General features: G+C 43.4%; 1 protein-coding gene across 1 annotated transcript in view; it reads right to left on the minus strand.

Moving 5' to 3' along the window:
- Positions 1-1,557: 1,557 nt before the first annotated feature.
- spred1 (sprouty related EVH1 domain containing 1) overlaps positions 1,558-21,024 on the minus strand; it is a 33,771-nt gene continuing 14,304 nt past the window's right edge. Inside the window, exons 3-6 of the mRNA XM_084381412.1 lie at positions 16,611-16,779; positions 13,349-13,395; positions 7,137-7,292; positions 1,558-7,027 (exon numbers count right to left, since the gene is read on the minus strand). Coding sequence (XP_084237538.1) covers positions 6,329-7,027; positions 7,137-7,292; positions 13,349-13,395; positions 16,611-16,779 — 1,071 coding nt within the window. The 3' untranslated portion in view covers positions 1,558-6,328. The remainder of the gene's footprint in view (positions 7,028-7,136; positions 7,293-13,348; positions 13,396-16,610; positions 16,780-21,024) is intronic.

Genomic DNA, 21,024 nt, shown 5'->3' on the forward strand with positions numbered 1-21,024 from the left:
CCGCTCCAGCACTTCACTGTAGATAATACTGTTTTATCAATACACATGTGGTTACGTTTTAAAAGTAGACTTATTCACTGTGAAGAAGGGCTCTTCTTGGAGTGTTCAGTAAAGAAAAAGTGTCCAAAGCTGTAATAGGAACAGATGTGTTTCTCATCTCTTTCAAAGAAGGTGAAGGTTTGACTGAGAGGAGGACAGTGGACATGGCATCCTCCTCATCCTCTGTGGTCCAGGCTGGCAGGGGTGTTGCCTCAGAGAGCCACTTTCTCAAAGCACGTCATCAAAATGTGTTTCACAGGGTGGTGCTCGTTAAGACTAGACACTGCAGACTTATTTAGGTACAGGCATGATGTCATGAAGCTGGAAAATGTCAGTAGTAACACCATCTAGCTGGCACACGTTTATAGTACACAGCCAGGGATGTTATCAGGACCAGCAGCTTTACACACTTCTTTATAGGTCGAGAAAAATCCTTAAAATCCTTGTCTTAATTTAATGCAAGGCCTTAGATTTCCTGCAAAGTTTTGGAGAACAGACAATTAGTATATTTTATGATCCCATCTCGTGTTGAATGTAAAATATGAATCTGAAATGTAACTAGTAAACTTATCAGGTATATGTAGTGCAGTAGAAATGGAAATATAAAAATAAAAAATAATTAGTGTTGTTGTTAAAGGATACAAATGGACACTGGTTGGGTTCAGTTTTACTGCTAGTATAAACTAAATCATCATCTCCCTATACAAATACATACATCTACTCATATCCTATGGAATATGATGCATTGTTGTAGCCAACAGCATATAAACTAGTTAAAATAAGCTCAAGCTTAAACATCTACAGCAGTAAAATCTAACATGCACATTAATGCAGCAGTAATTTTAATCCAAAAACATCAGATATAAAAATAAAACACTGACGGGGACTATATTTCTGAACAATGAGTACTTTTACTTCTCAAAGTTCAACATTTCACTGTACATTCTGCTGATAATACTGTTATTGTTGTGAATCCAGGGTTGTTACTTATAGTGGAATATTTTCAAAATGTAGTAAAAGTACCTTTACTTTAGTAAAATTATCTAAATACCTCTTACAGCCATTATTTTCATTATCAATTAATATGTCCTTACCTTTTTAAAAATTAAAATATGAAAAGAAAATGCTGTCACACCGCAACTCTGCTTATCAGTCTGCTGTTTCTGAAAAGAGCTGCTGTGATTATAATCATTGATGGTCAAATTTGAGAAGCCGGAACAGAAGAACGTTTGATAATTAATTTAAAACCCATACTATAATTGATTATAAGAATTGTTGGAGATTAATTTCTTTGCTAGTCGACAAATCGTTTCTGGATTTCTGGAGGTTTCAGTCGAGGGAGACGGTTATTTAAATCTTCACAGTGGACTTGAGCATATGCACTTAGTTTGTCTTCACGATACAACACTCGTTCATGTCTTGAGGCTGCGCTCCTTCGAGCTTCCGGTTTCCTTTTCTTTTTTTTTTTAACACATGGATTGCTGAAAACAAACACAATGAATCCTGCACAGCAAAAGATTAAAACTCACCATTTTATTATGATAATGTTATTTGATATGTCAAATTACAAGTGTATGATGTAACATAAAAACAGTTACAAACATATGTATGCATATTTACATTATATATTTATGAAAAGTAACGAGCTACATCTGTATAAAGAAAATACAACTATGACATGAGTTATTGGGACTATAAATTTTACATCATATACTTGGTATTCTCGAACCATGATAAGAAATACCTAGACGTGTAGAAACCAATAGAACCAGAACGAGAGATGTTAAATTATAAAATGGAAACTAGGATGGACGTGAGGCACTTTTTTGAGGTTGTCAGGATGTGAAAGCCGATGGCACTAAGAAACTTCAAGAAGAACAAAAAAAAAAACCAAAAGGATGCACAGGAAAGAAATATGCACAAAGAGAGAGAGTGAAAGAAAGAAGGAAAGAAAGAAAAAGAAAGAAAGAAAACAGGCAGTGTTTACAGAATAGTTAAGAGTAGTACCATTTATACTGCAAGTTTCAAAACACAAATGTCTTCCACTATTTAGAACTAATCACATAAATGTTACATCAAGCGCTGTAAGATGAAAAAAAGCTTACATAGAGTATCATCAGTGCACCAAAGCATCGGAGAATTGAAACATAACCACTCAACTGCTGTGAAAAGTAACCTTTTTAAAACAATACACTGAAGAGAAACAGGTTTATATAGCTTTTTTCTTTTTTAATCTACACAATGTCAAGAATGTACACTTGTATGCATTCCCAAAGATATGCACAATTTTCCAAGATTGAAAGAGGATAAAAGACTAGCAGCAAAGTGGTTAAAACTGAAGTCTTTATATAATGCAGGTCAAAAAAATATATATATTAAAGCAGACAGACACATGTTGCATATATAATACAGTACATGACAGGAAGTTGCACTGTGCTGGTTAATGCAGAATGAGAAGTGTTATTTTCAGCATTCTCTACACTTTGTATAAATGCACGTCCTACATTTTTGCTTCTCAGCCAGCAAGTTTTAATCAGGTTCATCAAACCTTGGTTCAGCTTGCAATAATGCAGGGCAATCCAATTACAATGGGAGAATATGACAACCAACCAAACATTTGGTTACACACCAACCCCGCACGCACACACGCACGCCGGAAACTTACACACATACAGCGCACGCACACACACACACACACTCGTGGGCACACAAGAACGCACGTATATAGCAACACTCGCGCACCCACACACATGCACGAGTGTCCACTCACTTCATCACACATTTAAAAACTCACCGTCATGGTTATATGCTGTTGGAGAATTAGGGTTTAACAGTCGTTCATAGCTGATTTTTCTCTGTCAACACAATAAAATTAGTGATTGTATCTAGCAGCTTTATATGTACGTATGTATATATATATTTATATATCAAACTTTTGAAAACAAGTGGACTGCCACTACTGTACCGTGTTAGCACTATCCTTCGTTCTACCGTACAAAACTAGAGAGAAACTCTATTAGAAGCTCAATAGTCATTTCCATCACAAAACGCCCTCTACTTTTCAATGTGAAATAATACTAAAAGGTGACCTATGTACATAATGCTGTCAATTGAAGCTACAGTATATGCTGACAGCAACGATAAATACAGCTCTATCTTTAAAATTTCAAAGACAAAAAAAAAAAAAAAAAAAAAAAAAAAGCTGGGATTATTATTAAGAACTTAAATATAGTGTTAAGTATTTACAGGTGTTTGGAGTTTGGTACCAGGGCTTGGTCGACGTCTACCTATCATAGCGTTAAAGTGTCCTGTCCCGTCACTGACTCAGTCTGCAGAGAGGTCAATGTGTTTCCCACGTTAGAAAGTTTGCATAGAAAGAAAAGGGAGCGTCGGTCGGGGCGGAATTAGGAAAATAAAATGTTTCTCGTCGTTTTCGAGCAGGAGTGACAGGCGCTGAGAAGGGATGCGCGTGTGTTAGCGATGGCACGCGGATGTTGTATCAAATCTGCTGTTAAATATTGAGGGGAATCACAATTAGCACTAATTTCAATCAGGCCAATGCCACAGAGTTAGGGATAATTTCACTTATTGCAGCCAGCGACCAAACTGAACTGGTATTACTGTCGGGAGTTTGCTCTAATCTAAGTGTTGTTCTTTTGGGTCGGGTTCAAACACAGCTCGACTCTGAACAGTCTGCCCTGTCCCTGTTTCTCAAAGGATCGTTAAGGAGTAGTTCGACATTTTGGCAATTAGCCTATTTGTTTATTTGAATCATTTGAGAAGATTGATAACATTCTCACATCTAACTGAGCTAACTTGCTAATGCCTGCTACAGTTAGCTGGTACTGAATTTGACAGGTGGCCAATTCTTACATATTGCACCTTTAATGGCAACAAATTTCACCATTTTGCAGGAGCGGCATCGCTGCATCCTGGGCTTAAAATTAAAAAATAATAAATACAAACATGCCAGAATGATAATTGGGGTAGCCAGACCCTTCTGCAGTGCTGAACATGTCTGGCTGCAAGAGACTAGTCCTAAAGTAACAAAATCCACCTTCCAACACCGCTAAGCTCACTAATTAACATGTTATATCTTGTTTAATCTGTACAAACACAAATATGTAAAAATGAAAACTTGGTGGTTTTATTGGGGGTTATGTGATGGACTAGTTCTTGGCCAACTTTACAGTTTTGCAAGGTAACCTCATGGTGCTAACAGGACTCCAGGAAGGTTCTGTGCCCTTCCAGGATATAGTCCCACATAAAAAACCCTTGTAAAACCACAAATCGCCATTTTTATTATGTACTAATTAAACAAATGAGCTACAGCATGTTAATAAGTGAACTTTAAAAGTTGCTTGAGGCAGTCGTTTCTCCCCATATCCATTTTTATGCTAAGCTAAGCTAAGCAGCTGCTTGCTCCAGCTTAGTATGGAACAGGCAGATATTACAGTGTTATCGATCCTCTTATCTAATTTTCGGAAAGAATGCAAATAAGTACATTTCCAAAATGTCGAAGTACTCCTTAAACAGTTTGATCATGTCTTTGCTTTGGGAAACAGGACGCTGGTTTGTGCTGTTCATGTCTTAAGCCTTAATCACACAGTCAGTGGTGACGTCACATCACATCAGATCAACAGTGCATATGAAGACCTATGCACACTCATACACACACACATACACATACATAACATCTGTATGTTTTTAATAGCTAAGATACTCAGCATTCCTGGAACAATGCATTCATTCATTCAGGGCCTTAAATGAACACATACGGAAGGAGTGGACTTTAACTTTTGAGGAACAACGAAATACTACATTTACACAGGGTATGAGGGGAATATAAAACAAAGAGAAACCCACTAATTCAAGGGACAAACATGGAAATTTGGAGAGGGTGCTGCAACCAAAGCTTGGAGAGCAGTGCTTTCAGGAGGGTTTCTTCCTCCCCAATGCCAAATTGGATGTTAAATTAAGTCTAAATTAAGTTTAAAATCGGAGGGATTCTCAATAAAAGAATTTAAGTGCCTCATCATTTACCCAAGGAGCACTGTGACCCCTTTACTCACCAAAACAAAACTTGCTGGTTGAGCAACATTTCAGCCTTTGTTTAAAAAAAAAAAAAAAAAAAAAATTATAAAATGAGCAGGAAAATAACAATGATGAAACAAAAACACCAAACAATTTCACTACAGCAGTAAATAACTGGATTAAAACTGAAATCCACTGAAGTGAATGAAATTGTCATCGTATTGGTTTCAACTCAGATGGTTCAAGAGGTTCTAATTCTATTTTCATGATGTGGAAAAACTATTTAGGGGAACTCGGCATGGTAAAGTCGTTACCATTTTTTCCCTTGTAATCATGGAATCGATCCCTTTATTTTGGAATGCAATCAAATGGTCTAAATCACCTTGGGAAAGAAATCATATTCTTCTAACTGAATTTTCAAAAGCTATACCAAGCTGTACCTTCAAAAGCAAGCTGTGACTTTTAGATTCTCTTCTAAATTCGATGGAACGGAGAAAAAAAAAAGGAATTGGCCATACATCCACCACAGCAACATCTCTCAAATGTTAAAATTACACTAAATGGTGGTTAATGTACCACAAGAATTTGAGAGGGTTACCTTTACTCTGGGGGGGAAATACCATTTCTAGTGCACTTTTCTCTGTCTAGTAATTACATTGTCAGCAAAATGCTTAAGCCATGAAGGAAAGGCCACTGTTACCCAACTGCAAATTCACAAAAAAGCAAGAACATATCCCTTTTAGCATACTCAAACAGCAAGTATTTTTTTCTGAACGCAGAATAGTTTTGTTTTCTTTTTTGTCATCAAGTTGTCACTCTCTGTACAAAAGACAATTTTTCCTTCATAAAGTTACACATTACTTGTAGTAGAGTTCTGACATTTGTGGCCTGGCTTTGTCAATGCATGAGTGAGAATGTGAGAGAGAGGTGTGTGTATGTGTGTGTGTGTACAGGTGTGTTTAGTAACATCTCCAAGTCTATTAATCTTGACGCCTCCTCCTGTTGTCCTCAGATTAAGCTCCTGAACTTAGCTTGATGCTCAGAGCCCCCACAAAGCATATGGTTTGTCCTCCACTGCTGCTTGTCGGCGACAAACACAAACTGAAATCTCCAAAAGCCCTCAGAGCTGGGGATCAACAACATATCACCCCGTCTGAGAGGGAATGAAAAAAGGATGCCGGCTTTTTAATTTTCCGCTTTTATCCACTTCCTGTGTTAGCTAGCTTTGAGGGTGTCCCAGAGTCCGTCCGTCAGGTCACCCCGCGGCCTTGTGCTTGCCCCCGCAGCAGCGGCAGGCCTCGCCACAGTGGTGGCAGGCGCGCAGGGGCAGGTAGCAGCACATGCAGGGCGCAATGAAGGAGAGCGCCACCAGGGCGAGCCAGCGCAGACAGAACTGCTCGTCAGATGTGTCACATGAGCAGGGGTCTGAGAAGTCGCCCTCGGAGTCGGACATGCAGTGGTACAGCATGCTCTCTGCGCACAGCATGCAGCTGACTTTGTAGATGCACTGCTTGATCGGGTCGGGGGCGTCTTGGCACTGCCCCCGCCAGTTGTCTTCGTGGTTAAACATCTCCCGACAGTAGATGCAGCGCGAACGCTCGCCGTCCTCTCGCCGCCGGCGGCCCTTCTTGGACTTCAGCAGGGGCGAGGGCTGAGTCTTGATGGCCGTGTCCTTGCCCAGCCCCAGCCCCATACCTGTTCCAATGCCCATACCAGGGCCAGAGTGGGAGTCCCCACCAGGGCCGTCGGGGAAGAGGTACTCGCACTTCTTACTGTCCAGTTTGTGGAAGGCGGTGGGGAAGTCGAGGTCCTCGCGGTCGGCCTCCTGCTTCCACATGACAGGGTGGCGGTAGTCCTCGTAGCCGCGGATGAGAACGTCTTTGCGTGGGTTGATGCGAACAATCTCCTCATCGTCCATGTGAAAACTGACATGACGTGTCGACTTAAAGGAGACCTTTAAAAGAGGAGAAATTGAGAATTAGTCCGGTTACTCAAGTAACTACTTAAGAAATACTTCTGCAGAATTTTGAAGATATGATTGGTCGAATGAAGGAGAGGCAGACCTGTGGAGGCAGGTAGCGGCGGTTGCTCGAGGGGAACTCGTCGAAGGGTTGGGCGCGGACGTAGCAGCCCCTGAATGGCTCGGTGGAGACGACGTTGTTCAGCGGAGAGAAGGGCTCTTTCATTGGGGTACAGATGGAAGGAGGCTCATCACACACCTAGAAAACAAGACAGCAAGCGTTCAAGTCAGTCAGGTCAGCGAGACAGATAGTTTAAGGGAAATACATCTTGTGTTTCCCCTCAGACAGACTCACATTTAAGAAACACAAACAAGATTAATCTAATATTTGGCCACTTAACTGACATTATTTAGATTTTTAAGAATACTTTTACTCTAAGGCATCAGTTCAAGCTCTAAGAAATTGCAACAGTCAATCAATATTTTTTTATGTACTGCACATAAAAATAGGCATTAGCCGAAGCCCTCAGCATCCACCATTCCCACATCCTATGTTACCATCACACCATCAAAAGCACTAATGGTCGATCAATTCATTTTTCATAACCACAACTGTTTTGACTCAGGGTGTGTAGGCTGTGTGTGTTCCACTTGTAACCACCAGGGGGCATCCGGCGCCCACGCTCGGCCAAATGACTGTGCTGTGTGGTGATGACTCAAGGCCCCTTCTGTTAAGAACTCAGAGTTCCCATCAACCTTGCATGTGTTCCCACAAACATTTTAACTGATGCAAAATCTACAAACACGGGCCTAAAAAAAGAGGTGCTTGAAACGCTGGAGACCGCGTGAGCTTTCCTCCCATCTCACGCCGAACAATCTCATAATTACAAGAGGGACGCTCACTGTTGATATCAGTTAGAATGAGATGTCTATAAATAAGATCTTTGTGAATGCCAGTCTGCAGCAAAGACATTTTAAAATATAAATACGGCAACATTGACAGAAATAAAATAAATGGAAGTAGTCCGATACTTCAGTACTCATGGCAACAAAATCAGAAGTGATGGCTATTCATGATTCATGCGTGCAGAGGTGATGAGAGATGGGGGAGGATAGTCAGTTATTACATCAAGAGCTGTGTGATGATATTTCATGTCCAGCATTGTTTCAGCGCAACCATCGGCATAACTTCCTGCCTGCTCCCGCACCAAACATCTAATCGCATACACATGAAAATAAGCAGAGCTGTGGTTGATTAAGTTCAGAATGAAACATTAAGAATTCTGCCTTCTCTCTCACTACGGTCTTTATATTCAAACGGTCTGAAAAACCATTCGAATAAAACTGCAAAATAAATGGTCTTCAAGGTTATATCTGTCTCCGCTTAGACATACACAAACATGGACCCGCGCCGAGCTGTCTTCACACGTACGAGTTCGATCCAACCATATTCGAGCCTCGTACACACTGGCTAGCTGTCCCTCTTTTCCCACACACACCCCGACCTCATCAAGGCAGGGTTAGTCCTCCTCTCTTCTCCTTCTCCCACCCTCTCCCTCTCTCTGCTCTGCGTGTGGAGGAGGCTGCTGGCTCTGGTTAGTCAGTGCCGTGTGTAAAGTAGCCCACGCCAGTGCTTTAACGCACAGCGGAAATCTGGTTTGCTCCCAGCTGCTGCTACAGTAATTACTGTCCTGTGGTTGCTAAGAGATGCTTCCTTTGACTTCTTTTTTTTTTCCCCCCCTCTCTTTCTCTTCTTTTTTTTTTCCCTCTCTCGTCAGCCCCCCCCCACCCCACATCTAGACTGCTAACACATGGTGTGTGTATGTGTGTGACTTTGCTCCCTCTTTGCCTCCAAACATACCAAGTGGTGTAACACACATCCAGAGCGTCTGCAGGGGAATGTGAGGAATAGGAGACAGTGGAGGGGAGAGGAGAGAAAGAACAGAACAGGAAAAAATGACTTTGTGTTGTATTCGTGTGTGTGCGTGTGTGTGTGTGTGAGAGAGAGAGAGCGAGCGAGAGAGAAAGGGAGAAAGAGAGCGAGAGGCCAAAGAGTCTGCCGAGGGAATGTCATAAACCAGCTCCAGCTGGAGAAATGCAGCACAGAACTTAAAAAGCCAGATGACAGCTGTGTGTGTATGTGAGAGAAAGAAAGAAAGGAGCGAGGGGCTGGGGTGGAGGGCTGGTGGTGGGGGGTGAAATGGGAAACAGACTTGGGCTTCCTTTTAAAGCGCTTGCCTAAGCCCCACCATTCAAAGGCATGCGTGGGGGCCAATCTGGAGCTGAGCTGACCCTGGAGATGTGGCTGGGTGAGGGAGGAGGAGAGAGGAGGGAGAGGAGGGATGGAGGTGGTGCGGAGCCAGGGGCAACCTGGCTCCGCACCAACATCAGGGATCCATGCACTTCCGCCCTCAAAGGCACAGGGGCTCAGGACAGGGAAGGCTGGGGTCGGCCCATAAACTGAAAACCTACAGAGCGCGCTGGATCTCTGCGTTGGACAGAGAAGGAGAACAGAGAGGATGAGATGACGTGCGTGTCACAAAAACTGAACGATTTATGTCTGTTTACATTTGTTTCTCACACTCTAGAAATGTGGCTTGGCTTAAATGAGGCAAATCGTGAGGAGAGCTCATCCATGTGTCTTGTTAACTCAAAAAACAAAGAAGTACAGCCAAGTTTCAGGCTACTCTCCACGAATCGTGTAAACAAACAGTTCGGCATTATGGGTAATACGCTTATTAGCATGAGTTAGGGGTCTCTTCAGGATTCAACAAGTTAAATTTAAGAGTTTTTAAGACCTTTTAAGACCATTATAAATTGCAATTTAAGACCTATTTCGAGTCCATACTGGCAAAAAAAAGTATGAAGGATACGAGGTAAACTCAGAATCCCAGAATTAATTGTAAATTAAATTAGTTAATACTTTGGTGATACTCCCGATGTGAATAAAGAACAACGTTGGGTAATGGCAGGTATGGCTGGTTGCTTTTCAAAGCGCCCGCTTTACGATTTTCTGATTTCCCATTCCCGCTTTAATTCCTTAATACCAAAACATAATAAGACGAGCGTTTTCTTACACAATGTGCAGCAAGTTTAAGATTCATTATTTCCAACAGGCTTCAACAAAGGACTGTATGTGAGCCAAATCTCGTTGAACTTGCACTTACCCATTCAAGATGAAGATAACATTAACAGAAACAATTTTTAACTTGTTCAGCTCTATTGCTTTAAGTTGTGGTTGCTTCGTCTGGCCTGGCCAAAAAATATTGCCACGCATAAACCCCACAAAAAAACACAATGTGTTGTTTTAATGCTTCGGTTTTTGTATTAATTAAAACAAAATGATCTCATTCGGTCTTCCATCTTATCATAATGTGTAGGAAGGCAGATTTTGTAATCTTCGTACAGAACCAGGCTGACTGCCTCACACAGTTTCCAGTCTTTATGCTAAGCTAACGTCCAACTTTTCCTTTAAACCGCTCTTCCTCCTGACTCAAAGGTGCTTTATGGAGCACTATTGAGACACACCAACCCCCGTCTCAAAGTCTCTGGTCTATGAGTAAGGCTGTAAAAGTCAACTGGCCAACAAAACCTCTGTGTACTAAACTGATAAGAGAAAACTTCCTGCCTGAGCTAAATTAGAAGCGGATGTTTTCCTGTGGCATTCGGGGAAAAAAGAACACATTTTACTTTGTACTAGCGGAAGGACTGTGGTGGTACGGCATAATTCCTGGCAGTGGGTCATCACAGCTGAGTGGAGAGTTGTGCAACCACTTTTTTTTTTTATAGCTAAAATATGTTGCATGTGCGTATAGTGTGTGTGTTGTGTGTGTTGTGTGTGTTGTGTGTGTGTGTGTGTGTGTGTTGTGTGTTTCTGAGTGAGAGGAAGAATGTGGTAAGCTTGTGAAGGGCATACAAGTGGGTGCTGAGCCTCAGTGGGCAGGATGTGGGTGGAGAAGACCGTCTTGAACGCATGTACATTGACACACACAGAAATGTACGCGCACGCCGGCTCACACACAAACACAAGTCAAACGCTTGATGCAATGCAAGGCTATCATAAATTCCTGTAAAGACCAAGGGATGCTTTTGAAGATGTCTGAATCTAATCAAGGAACTAAACAAAGCTTGCTGGTGACCTCCCATGCTGATGAAACACTAGAGTCTGCTTTCTCAACAAGGTCGAGGTTACCCAGGACCCATCTTCTAAAAGGTGGGCCTGTCAATAACACAAGCTAAAGGTCAGAACATATTTTTGGTTATCTGTGCGAACGCTGCTGTGGCTTAAAGCAACACAGCTCATATCGCATCTTGTTGTGTGCTGGTATTTGCTAGTTTCTCTGGCTGCAGCACTCGCCACTGGTTCACTTCTCTTTCTCTGTAGCCCAGGTCTCCGACCGCAACATTCGGATGCCAAATCACCATGGTGACACCCTCGGTGGCTCACTCGCTGAACCTTGTGAACACCCCCTTCTACCCCCCCCCCCACCCCCCTCCCCTCCCCTCCCGCTGCACAGCCCCCCCCTGCCCCCCCCCTGCTGCCTAGCAACAGTGGTGCCATTGGATTTCCTGTATGTTCAGGCTGATTCCTTAAAGAGGAACTTCGCCACAGGAACAGGAACGCAGCTCTCCCTCCTTCACTGCTCCTCTAGGCCACGACGTACAGGATGTAAGATACTAGGGTTGGTCAAAGGTGATGACTAGCCTCTGACAAGTGCAATGAACTCGCAGCTGAAAATAAGTCAAAGGAGGTACGGAATGATGTCAGACATAAGATCTGGTGGGGCATTTTCACTAAACAGTCAGCAAAAACTAAATACACCATGCAATGCAATACAGCCGCCCTGCAACGAATACTTTTTGAGGCGTCTCTTTTAGGTATTTGTTTGCTGTGGGCTAAATACCTTGGTATGTGTCGAAGCTGTACCTTTGTATACGCCACAATGGTACAGTGTAAAAAAAATACCAGAGCTGAATAAACACCTCTCTGACACTGTGTCAACTGTAATTAATTATAACAGCATGTCAAAACGGCATTCAACGCGAGTGAACATCAGCGACATTATCAGCTTGATTTTACTGTTTCCTGTTGGAGCGTCCTAACTGGCCGTGAGCGACACAGCGCGGCGCGACACTGCATGCCGGTTTGACCCCGAGGCACTGTTTCTAGTTTCATTCCTGTCGCTCGCATGACAGGGAAGAGGAACGGTTAGTTCATGAAGTTGATATACAATACAGTCTCCTTTTACTACAAAAACCTAAATATGCCAGCTGGCAGGAGGAGCGGAGGATTCTTCTAAGAAGCCGTCTCTGTGATCGAGACACATCGATCACATCCATTCGCTAAGATCGCCATCTTAGCAAATGGTCTCCAATTTGCAAATAGTCTCCAATCTGATCGCCATCACACAGCTGATAGATACATGGTTCATTTATATGATATAACAGGGTACATATTTAACAGAGTCATGTATGGATGGTTCCCACATTTCTAGTCTGTGTACCTGTACAGTACAAGAACTGCCCTTCCTCCCACAAAGGTGTCTTTTCACCTACTTTGCAATCAGAGGTGACTGACGTTTCTCTGTAACAGGCCCGATATCTTGAACAAATCAACATGGGTGTGTGGACATGAACTATATACCTTTCTCTCACCGAGAACACGACATTCTTAACCACACATGTCAGCAGTCAATAGAGCGCCACATGCCAGAAACACATACAATTCTTCACATAACGCACCTTAATGGTTCTCAACCTGTCAACAAAAAGAGGCCCAGCTCGTGAAGAAACGCATTCAGTGTGGAGACCATTGAAATAGCAGAGAATTTCCACCAAGCTGCCTTTGAACAACCAGCTCCTGAGGCAAAAGTTATTATATCGGCATCAGTTGTAACGCGAGTGACAGCAACCAGGTTAGATTGATAGAGACAGCTAAGCCTGCTCCAGCACATTCGCTGGCCAACACCCAGCTTCACCTCGGGGTCTGGCTGGCACTGGTTAAACACCTGTAAATCTCCAAGAACAACTGTTAGGAAACAAAGGCAGGTGTCAGCGCCTGGGTGGGACACATCAGGGCTCAAACATATGGCTCAGGTTCTAGCTATGACCTGCCTCCTATTTAACAGCGAGGGAGAGCTGAGTGATGAATTGAACTCTATAAAAACCTACACCAGGTGCACTTCAACATTATAATCAGCCGTTTTTCCACTCCATGACACGAAGATATTAAAAAATAATCGACGTGTTTTTCTCAGTTTTACACTGTATTGTATTTTCTCTTAGCCAGAACCTCTAAGCTTTAATCTTACTCACCGGTAGTCCATCCTCAGGAGTATCCCCTTCCCCAAACGACCGACAACCTGCAAGAGAAAAGAACCAAGACGGGAAAAAGATTAGAGGCCTGACTCCAATATCTGCATTGTTACAGACTAAAAGTTTACATTATATAAGTGTCATGTATCACCTCCATATATTACCGACATGTAGCATCAGGTTTATTTACAATACAACACCTGTATTGACAGCACATACATGTAGTGCTATTGTTAGTACCATATACAGCTTCATTTGATTAACAAATACAAGGAAGGCCTAGATTTAGGAACTTTCCCATGGAGGGGGAGGTCACCTCACAGAACACCGGTGAAATCACACACACTCATTGACTTCCTTGAACTTTTTGCAAATCATATCTGCATTTCTAAAAATATCTTTATGCAAATGGTATTTATCAACACCGTTTCACCCTCAATGGATGACATGCAATTGCTCAACCAACAGATTTACATCGCTGATTCTTGTCAGGCCATAATAGGGCAGAAGTTCTGCTTTCCTCTTGACTGTAGCCTAATGGGGGGAGGAAAAAAAGGCTGCTCTGTGTCAGTGGGGCACACACAAGTTAATGAAATATGCATGTCTAGAATAATGTAACCCCGACCCTGGGCTAAAACGCCATGTGCCATTTCCCGCATCCAAAACGGCTCGTCTGCTGATGCTGGAGTCGAGGCTTATGTTTCAGGTAGCAGGCCGACTGTGTTACAGCTTTTCATTACCACAGATAATCTAACTGTGGAGGGTGTAACCCGAGGAAGGACACTAGTCTCACTGATACTTAAACACAAAGTGCTGTTTTGTTAAACCCTTTTTCTACTTAATAGAAGGGGAAATGATTGGGGCTACTGTCTTGGCAATGTTGCAGAAAACAGGGATTAAACCATTTCCATTGGGATGAACTGTTTGTACCTGGGGCATCGAGAGGATCTTTTTAAAACTTAGGTCCACTTAATTAGGATCACTGAGGCCTTGTTTGAAGCACTGAGGCATCAGCCAGTCTGTTTGCATTCATTCACGGCACTTCCGTCTCTGCTACAGAGAGGCCAGAAGAATTCACCGGACTAGTGTTAGACCCGGTCGGTCCATCAGTCTGTCCGTCTGACTGAATCACATGGAGAAAGGTGTGTGTGTGTGTGTGTGTGTGTGTGTGTGTATGACTACAGAGAGAGAGAGAGAGGCTTCCTGCAGCACGACTCTGGCAGTGCTGGGCCACGAAGCTGCCTGAGCCATGTGCCCGGCGTTACCATGGCAACAGAGGACTGCAAGACTGATACACACACACACACACACACACACACACACACACACACACACACACGGGCAAAACATATTCTCTCTCTCTCTCTCTCTCTCTTTTGCTGCCTCTTCTCTCCCCACACACATTCACGCAGCAGTCCAGCAGCAGAACGATGCAACAGGAATACAGAAGAACCTGCCTGCCTGAGCTAAAGAGAGGCATTACACAACACTGGCAGAATACAGAAGATGCCAGGAGAGAAAGGAGAGCAGAGGCAGGAGAGGACAGCAGGGGGAGAGAGAGAGAGAGAGAGAGAGAGAACGGAGAGAGAAAAGAGAAAGAGAGGCACTGGGGAGACCAAACTCACCATCACCTGCTGTAGCTGACATTCACAGGAAAGAGATGAAGCTTTTACTAGCAGACAGAAACTGTACAGCTTCTGGGTGAGGTGGGCTGAGGGCGATGTGTTTAATCAACACTGACCGGCAATCAGAGACGTTCAACCTTCTTCCCGAAGCATCTCGTTATGTGAATCGGGGCTGCAACTAACTATTACTCTCATTATTGATTCATCTTCAGGATAAATTCTCCAATAATTGTTTGGTCGATAAAATCTCCTAGAAAAGTGAAAATATTTCTTCAAACACTCCAAACTACAAAAGTACTGAGGTTGCCATCATAGAGGACTAAGAATACTGGCAATTATCTATATTTGAGAGGCTAGCAGTCGTACATTTTGGGCATTTTCACTTGAAAGGAATTAATTTAAGGATCTCTGATTCATTTTCTGTCAATCTACTCATATAAAATCCAGTTACACAGCCAAATAAAAAAACTTCTACACCAACCAAGCGGCCCTTACATCTGATATGACATTGTTATCCTTTCATTAATATAGTTATGTTCATAGCAATCAATGATTCTTTGTCCTCCTGCTTCGACTGGAAAGAAGACGACAGGCAGAGCTACTTGCAAAGCCAGCCCTACAGCTGTTGCCCATGATTACCTTTTACCTAGACTGTGTGTGGACTTGTGCCCAGGAACTGCAAATCTCAGATAAACGCTTGTGGGCAAGAAGCGACTGATGCCTCGCGGTGATAAGCCTTTTACGATATGTTCTGCTGTACCTCCTCTATGCTCCCCAGGGTTCCCAGGTCTAGAGAGTAAAGGAGATTATAGCTCCCCAGCCAGCCAGCCAGCCAGCCAGCCAGCCAGCCAGCCAGCCTCTTGTGTAACATGGGGCTGGGTGGCAGATTGCTGAGCTGGCAACTCTCCTGCTAATTGGATGACTTTGCAACCTCTGGCACTGTACTGAAAAATAATGCTTATCAGAACCCAAAGCTGCTAACTAAACTCAAAGACTCAGCTCCAACCGAGTGTGATATCTAGTTTAGCTTAAAGAAAAATTGTACGAACACAGACAGAACAAACCCTACCTTTCTTTTTTTATTTAGACTAGACCTACCAAGTCTGAGCAGCACAAAAGCCCACAATGGTCAAGTTTCTTCTTCCCTATCTCAGGTTGCCACTCCTCCTATTTGTCCTAACTCTTGCCCCCAGTCTTTCTTAACAACCCTCCCTCCCCTGTCCTATATCAGCCGCTGTCTGGGCGCAGCGTTGCCCTGCCAGTCTCTACAGGAAGCAGAGAGTTTATCTGGGCAGCTGGCGCTGATAAGATAACGCGCGAGGGGTAATGCTTGGGTGAGTGAGCAGGTAGCAGTGGGGGGAAGTCATCAACGCTAATCAACGCTATGCATCTCTCCTAGAACAGATGCTAGGTCAGCCATTACAAAGCCAATGACAAACAGGCAGGAATGCAGGCTGGAGACACCCGCTAACAGGATGCACGCCATGTTCATACACATACACCCGTATTACTTTACACGTATTGGATGTCTGCCAACACATACAGTATAGTGCGACCTCTCAAAGGGGATTCCAAACAAACCCAGTGTTTTAAAAACACACACGCAGGCACCATTTACTACCCGTCAAAACACACACCTTGGTTGATGTCCTCGATGGCCCGACGTATGCCCCGGTCAAAGGCACGGGCGTCAGCGGGGCTCTGGAAAGTCAGTCCGAACTTCTTGTCGTTGATCCTCCAGTGGTGGAAGATGGGGTTGACCTTGTTGTATACTACGTCTTTCTGCAGCACACACTCCAGGACCACCTGACAACAAACACACACACAGAGTTGAGTTGACAGTGAAATAAGGCAGTTGAAGCGACATTTGGTCAAGCTCGAGTTGTGGGCATGCAGGCTGAAAACTGCATCATTTAAAAAAGGTATAATGATGAAACTAACTGGGGAACACACATGTAAATCCTTCATCTTACCCCTCACCCTAAGCTGTTTAACTGTGTCACATTCAATCATTCCACAGCAACACGAGAACAGAGAGAAAGAGGTTGAGAGCAGAGGCCTGCATCTGGAACTACATAACTTCTAAAATAGAAAACGAAAAAAAAAAAAATCATCCTAAACCCAATAATTTCACATACCTCTTTGGATAATTTGTAAAACACATTCTAAATGGTGGGGTTTTCATTACAGATGATGATAAAGTCAGAGAGCAGCGGTGGTGGCAGAAGAAGGGGAGGTTATGTATGTTTTGGAGCCAGGCAGCCCAAGTGTGTGGCAGAGAGAGACTGTGTTTCCAAAGCCTATTATTAATCAGGGCTACTGGGCCGCCTCCCGGCCTTCCTCTAGGCAGATTAAATGAAATGAGAGACGGCCATTACAGTCTTTGAGGTTTTTTTTTACCGACGTGCACGAGAGGTGGCTTAATGGGGTGTGAATGTGTGAGCGTACGCATGGCGATCCGCGCGAGAGAAATTGTGAGCGCCGGAGCCGGTGTGGTGAAAAGCTCAATGACCCAAGTGCTACACTGTGCATCTTCGCCTCAGGAGGACAGCCGCAAACTGATACTCAACAACTGAAAGCAGATTGTACAGTTAGCCGTCGATCCGCAAAACAGTCAACACGCACAACTTAAGAGGCTGAAACGTGGCTGCTGTGTGAGAGGTTGATGATATGTGATATGTGTGTCAGAGAGGGTGCACAAAGGTATACGTTTCATCTGATGGTCTGAGCAAGAGCTGGTTTTTACACTTGGTTGTAAGTGTACTGGAAGATGTTTCTCTCAATTTCTGTCCTCATGTCAATACTGCATACATGCCTCCCCAAGAAAAGGAGGGGGGGGCAAAGGTTAAGCCAGTGAGGATGAGAGGGATGCATGTGAGGAGGATGGGCTGGCGAGGAAGGGGTGGGGTGGGCGGGTGGGCGTCCGCTGCGCCTCTGGGGCTGATTGTGGAGGCGAGACTGAATGGAGCCGGAGCAGGTAAGGTGAGCGCACAGTGAGGCCGACGGAGGAGGAAGTATCACAGTTGCATGGAAGGACGATACTTAACACCGCATTCCACACTGCGCTCAGAGAAAAGAGAGGAGGAGGAGCCACCCTGACAGAAAAAAAAAAAGAGAGAGGGGGGACAGAAACGGAATAGAGGCTGGAGATGTAAGAGGAGGAGAGGTACGGACACAGAGACAGACGTGAGCTGAGACGTGCAGAGAGTAGCGAAGAGATAGCGTGGACTAAGTTTACATACGTCCAAGAAATTAGGCTATGATCTATAAACGCAGCCATCAGAATTCTAATTACGATCTGATAATCATTTCAAGATTTCAATAACAATGCTTGAAATTAAAGGATATATTATAATCGGAACAAAATAGTTTGTTTTGAGCATATAGATGTGAGTTTTCGAAGGCGCTGGTTGCAATCACCCGAGAATCGCAGCTAATCAAACATATTTTGCTAGCAGAGATGATTCAAAACAATCACATGACAAGGTTAACGCTAGAGACAAACAACTGTATCAAGAGGGCCGTTGCCCCGAGGCAAAGCTTTTAAAAGTAAGCCTGATCTACACCACATTCACAGCTGCACCAATCAGAGGGAGTCGCAGACTACAAACGACAGCAACCGAGGTGAAAGCTAAGCCATAGATTTGTCATAATCCGAGACCCAGAATGGTAAGTAATCATCGACCAATTAGAGCTGTAGTTTTTTAAGAGACTCAGAGAATCAGAGTGAAGGAGAGAGAAAGAGAGAGAGAGGGAGAGAGAGAGGAGGGGGGGAGCAAGGAGGAGAGTGATTGGTAGCTGTATGGAGAGTCAGCTGAGTCATCACCAGTACACTCTGTGCCGCATCACTGCGCTTATAGACAGATCCCCCTCCACCTCTTCCGTCTCCCATCCAGCTGGCTCCACCTCTGTTTCCTGCTCTTTGACTACACACGTCTCTCTGCCTGATTCATATCTCACGCACCCCAATCACCTCGTTTCTACCGGCCAAAAAAAACCCCGGACCTTTGTGATTTCATAATCACTGCATCTGTTCTGATCTGATTTCTTTTCCATCTAGATCAGGTTCCTAGATGACGGGGCGGCGTCATTGTGCTTTTTCATTCTGTCCATTTCAGGCATAAAAATGATATCTCTCAAGGCGACAAAGAACTACATCTACGACATGGGGCTGCATTTTCCCTTTTGTCGTGTTTTAGACATAACAAATCCAACCGAACACCCTCTCAAACATTCAGAAGCTCTTCCCTAGGCCTCTTTTTTTCTGCTTTCAACATCACTCATACAACATAATTACGGTCTTTCATTTACCTTTGAAATCAAAACACTGACGTTACTGTTTTAGACAACACTGTGGTAACAACTCCTGATATTGCCCTGCGTTTCGTCTGACACTCGCTAACGTATTCTTATGTGGTTTTGTCTGTTGCTGTTGTTTTCATGGACTCATCACCCTGCCGCTCCTCGTCTTGATGCCCTCAGATTGTCGGTAGTGCTGTGGTTGGCGCCGACACTATGGCAACTGGGTGGCATCCCCGACAGACCTACATATGGCCGGGTGTTTGTTGTGGTGGCTGGGGGTAGACTCTGGCGGTGATAGGGGTGTTTTACCACATCCCAAACGAGTTCTCTGAGCCATGTCTGTACCCTGTCTGAACAACAGCCTTCCCGTCGCACCCTTTCCTGTGCCACACACACGCTTGGATAGCAACGCACAAAACACAAACACGGCGTAAACACAAAACACACATAAAATGTGTTCAGTCAAAGAAGATTAAAAAAAAGGTGATTTAGACGCCCAGCTGTAACAAGCCTCTAATGTCGGATCGTCAGGAGCCACCAGACTGTGTGCATCATGGTGGCCTCCTTGGTCTCCTGACATCTGACAGACAGTTCTGTCTCTCTCTTTAACACAGATTTACACCCTCATTACCACAGACCAGGATTATCCCAGTGCATCTACTGGATCTGTTTTACATCTACAACACGGAATGAGTCCGTGAGAAGAAGGTCATGAGCTTTACAGCAGCTACAGCAAACGCCATACGGATTAAAACTGCAGAAAAAGAGGAAAGAGAACTGCCCTTTGCAGTGTTTGTATGTGTACGTGTTGAACATGATACTAAAATGTGTAAAAACGTTTACAGCTAAAGTCAAAGTGGAGTTATGCAGGTGAGATTTCTTCTTTGCTGTGAATGATCCTGATACCGCTGGTCCCACTGCAACATACTGACAAATTGTGCTTGTGGAGTTGAATTATTTGTTTGATTCTGTAAATGCAGATGAGGCTGAAATAGCATTTTGTATTATTTGGTTGAATTAAAACCGATAAACAATTAAGAAGATTCAGCCGATCGTTGATAGCTTTAAACAATTATTTTGTGCTACACGATATGGTACAAAAATCATATTGCGATTACTCTGACAGATAATGCAATTGCTGTGTTACTCACAATAAGTGGGAACGGTCATTTTTGCATCACAACTATTAAAATCATGATTACTGGAGTCTCTACCAAACCAAGATGTTTTCTTACATTTGGAGAACAAGATTTGTAGGCCAGTATCTTGTTATAACGCATTTTACCTTTACCAGCTGCACCCATATCACAAAACAGTGACTGCACAGAGTTTGGAAGGAAAACCTGTCATCAGGGCTGGACGATATGTCCTGCAATTAATATTGTGATACTTTTAGGCTATATCCTGCTACTCTATATATATCTAATATATATATATTGAAATCTCTTCAAAAGTACTTGAATGCTGAGATGTATAAAGCCAGGAAAAGAAAGATTATGAAAATAATTGTTAAATCGCAGCCATAATATGAAAAAGCCGGTTTTATAATCTTGGATTTTATTTCTTTGACTGTTTATCCCATGTCAGTGTGTCAGGCCACATGGCAACTAAAAAGATTATAGGGGGAAATATTAGCATGTCTAAAAACCTATATTCTCCAACTATGTAACTATACAGCGCTTTGTACACGAAGACTTTTTTTTTTTACCGTTAACGAGGAACATATTTTCCTGGCTTAATTACCGACAC

Source organism: Pagrus pagrus (genome assembly GCF_965226575.1).
Source record: "Pagrus pagrus genome assembly, chromosome: 18".
Lineage (NCBI taxonomy): Eukaryota > Metazoa > Chordata > Actinopteri > Spariformes > Sparidae > Pagrus > Pagrus pagrus.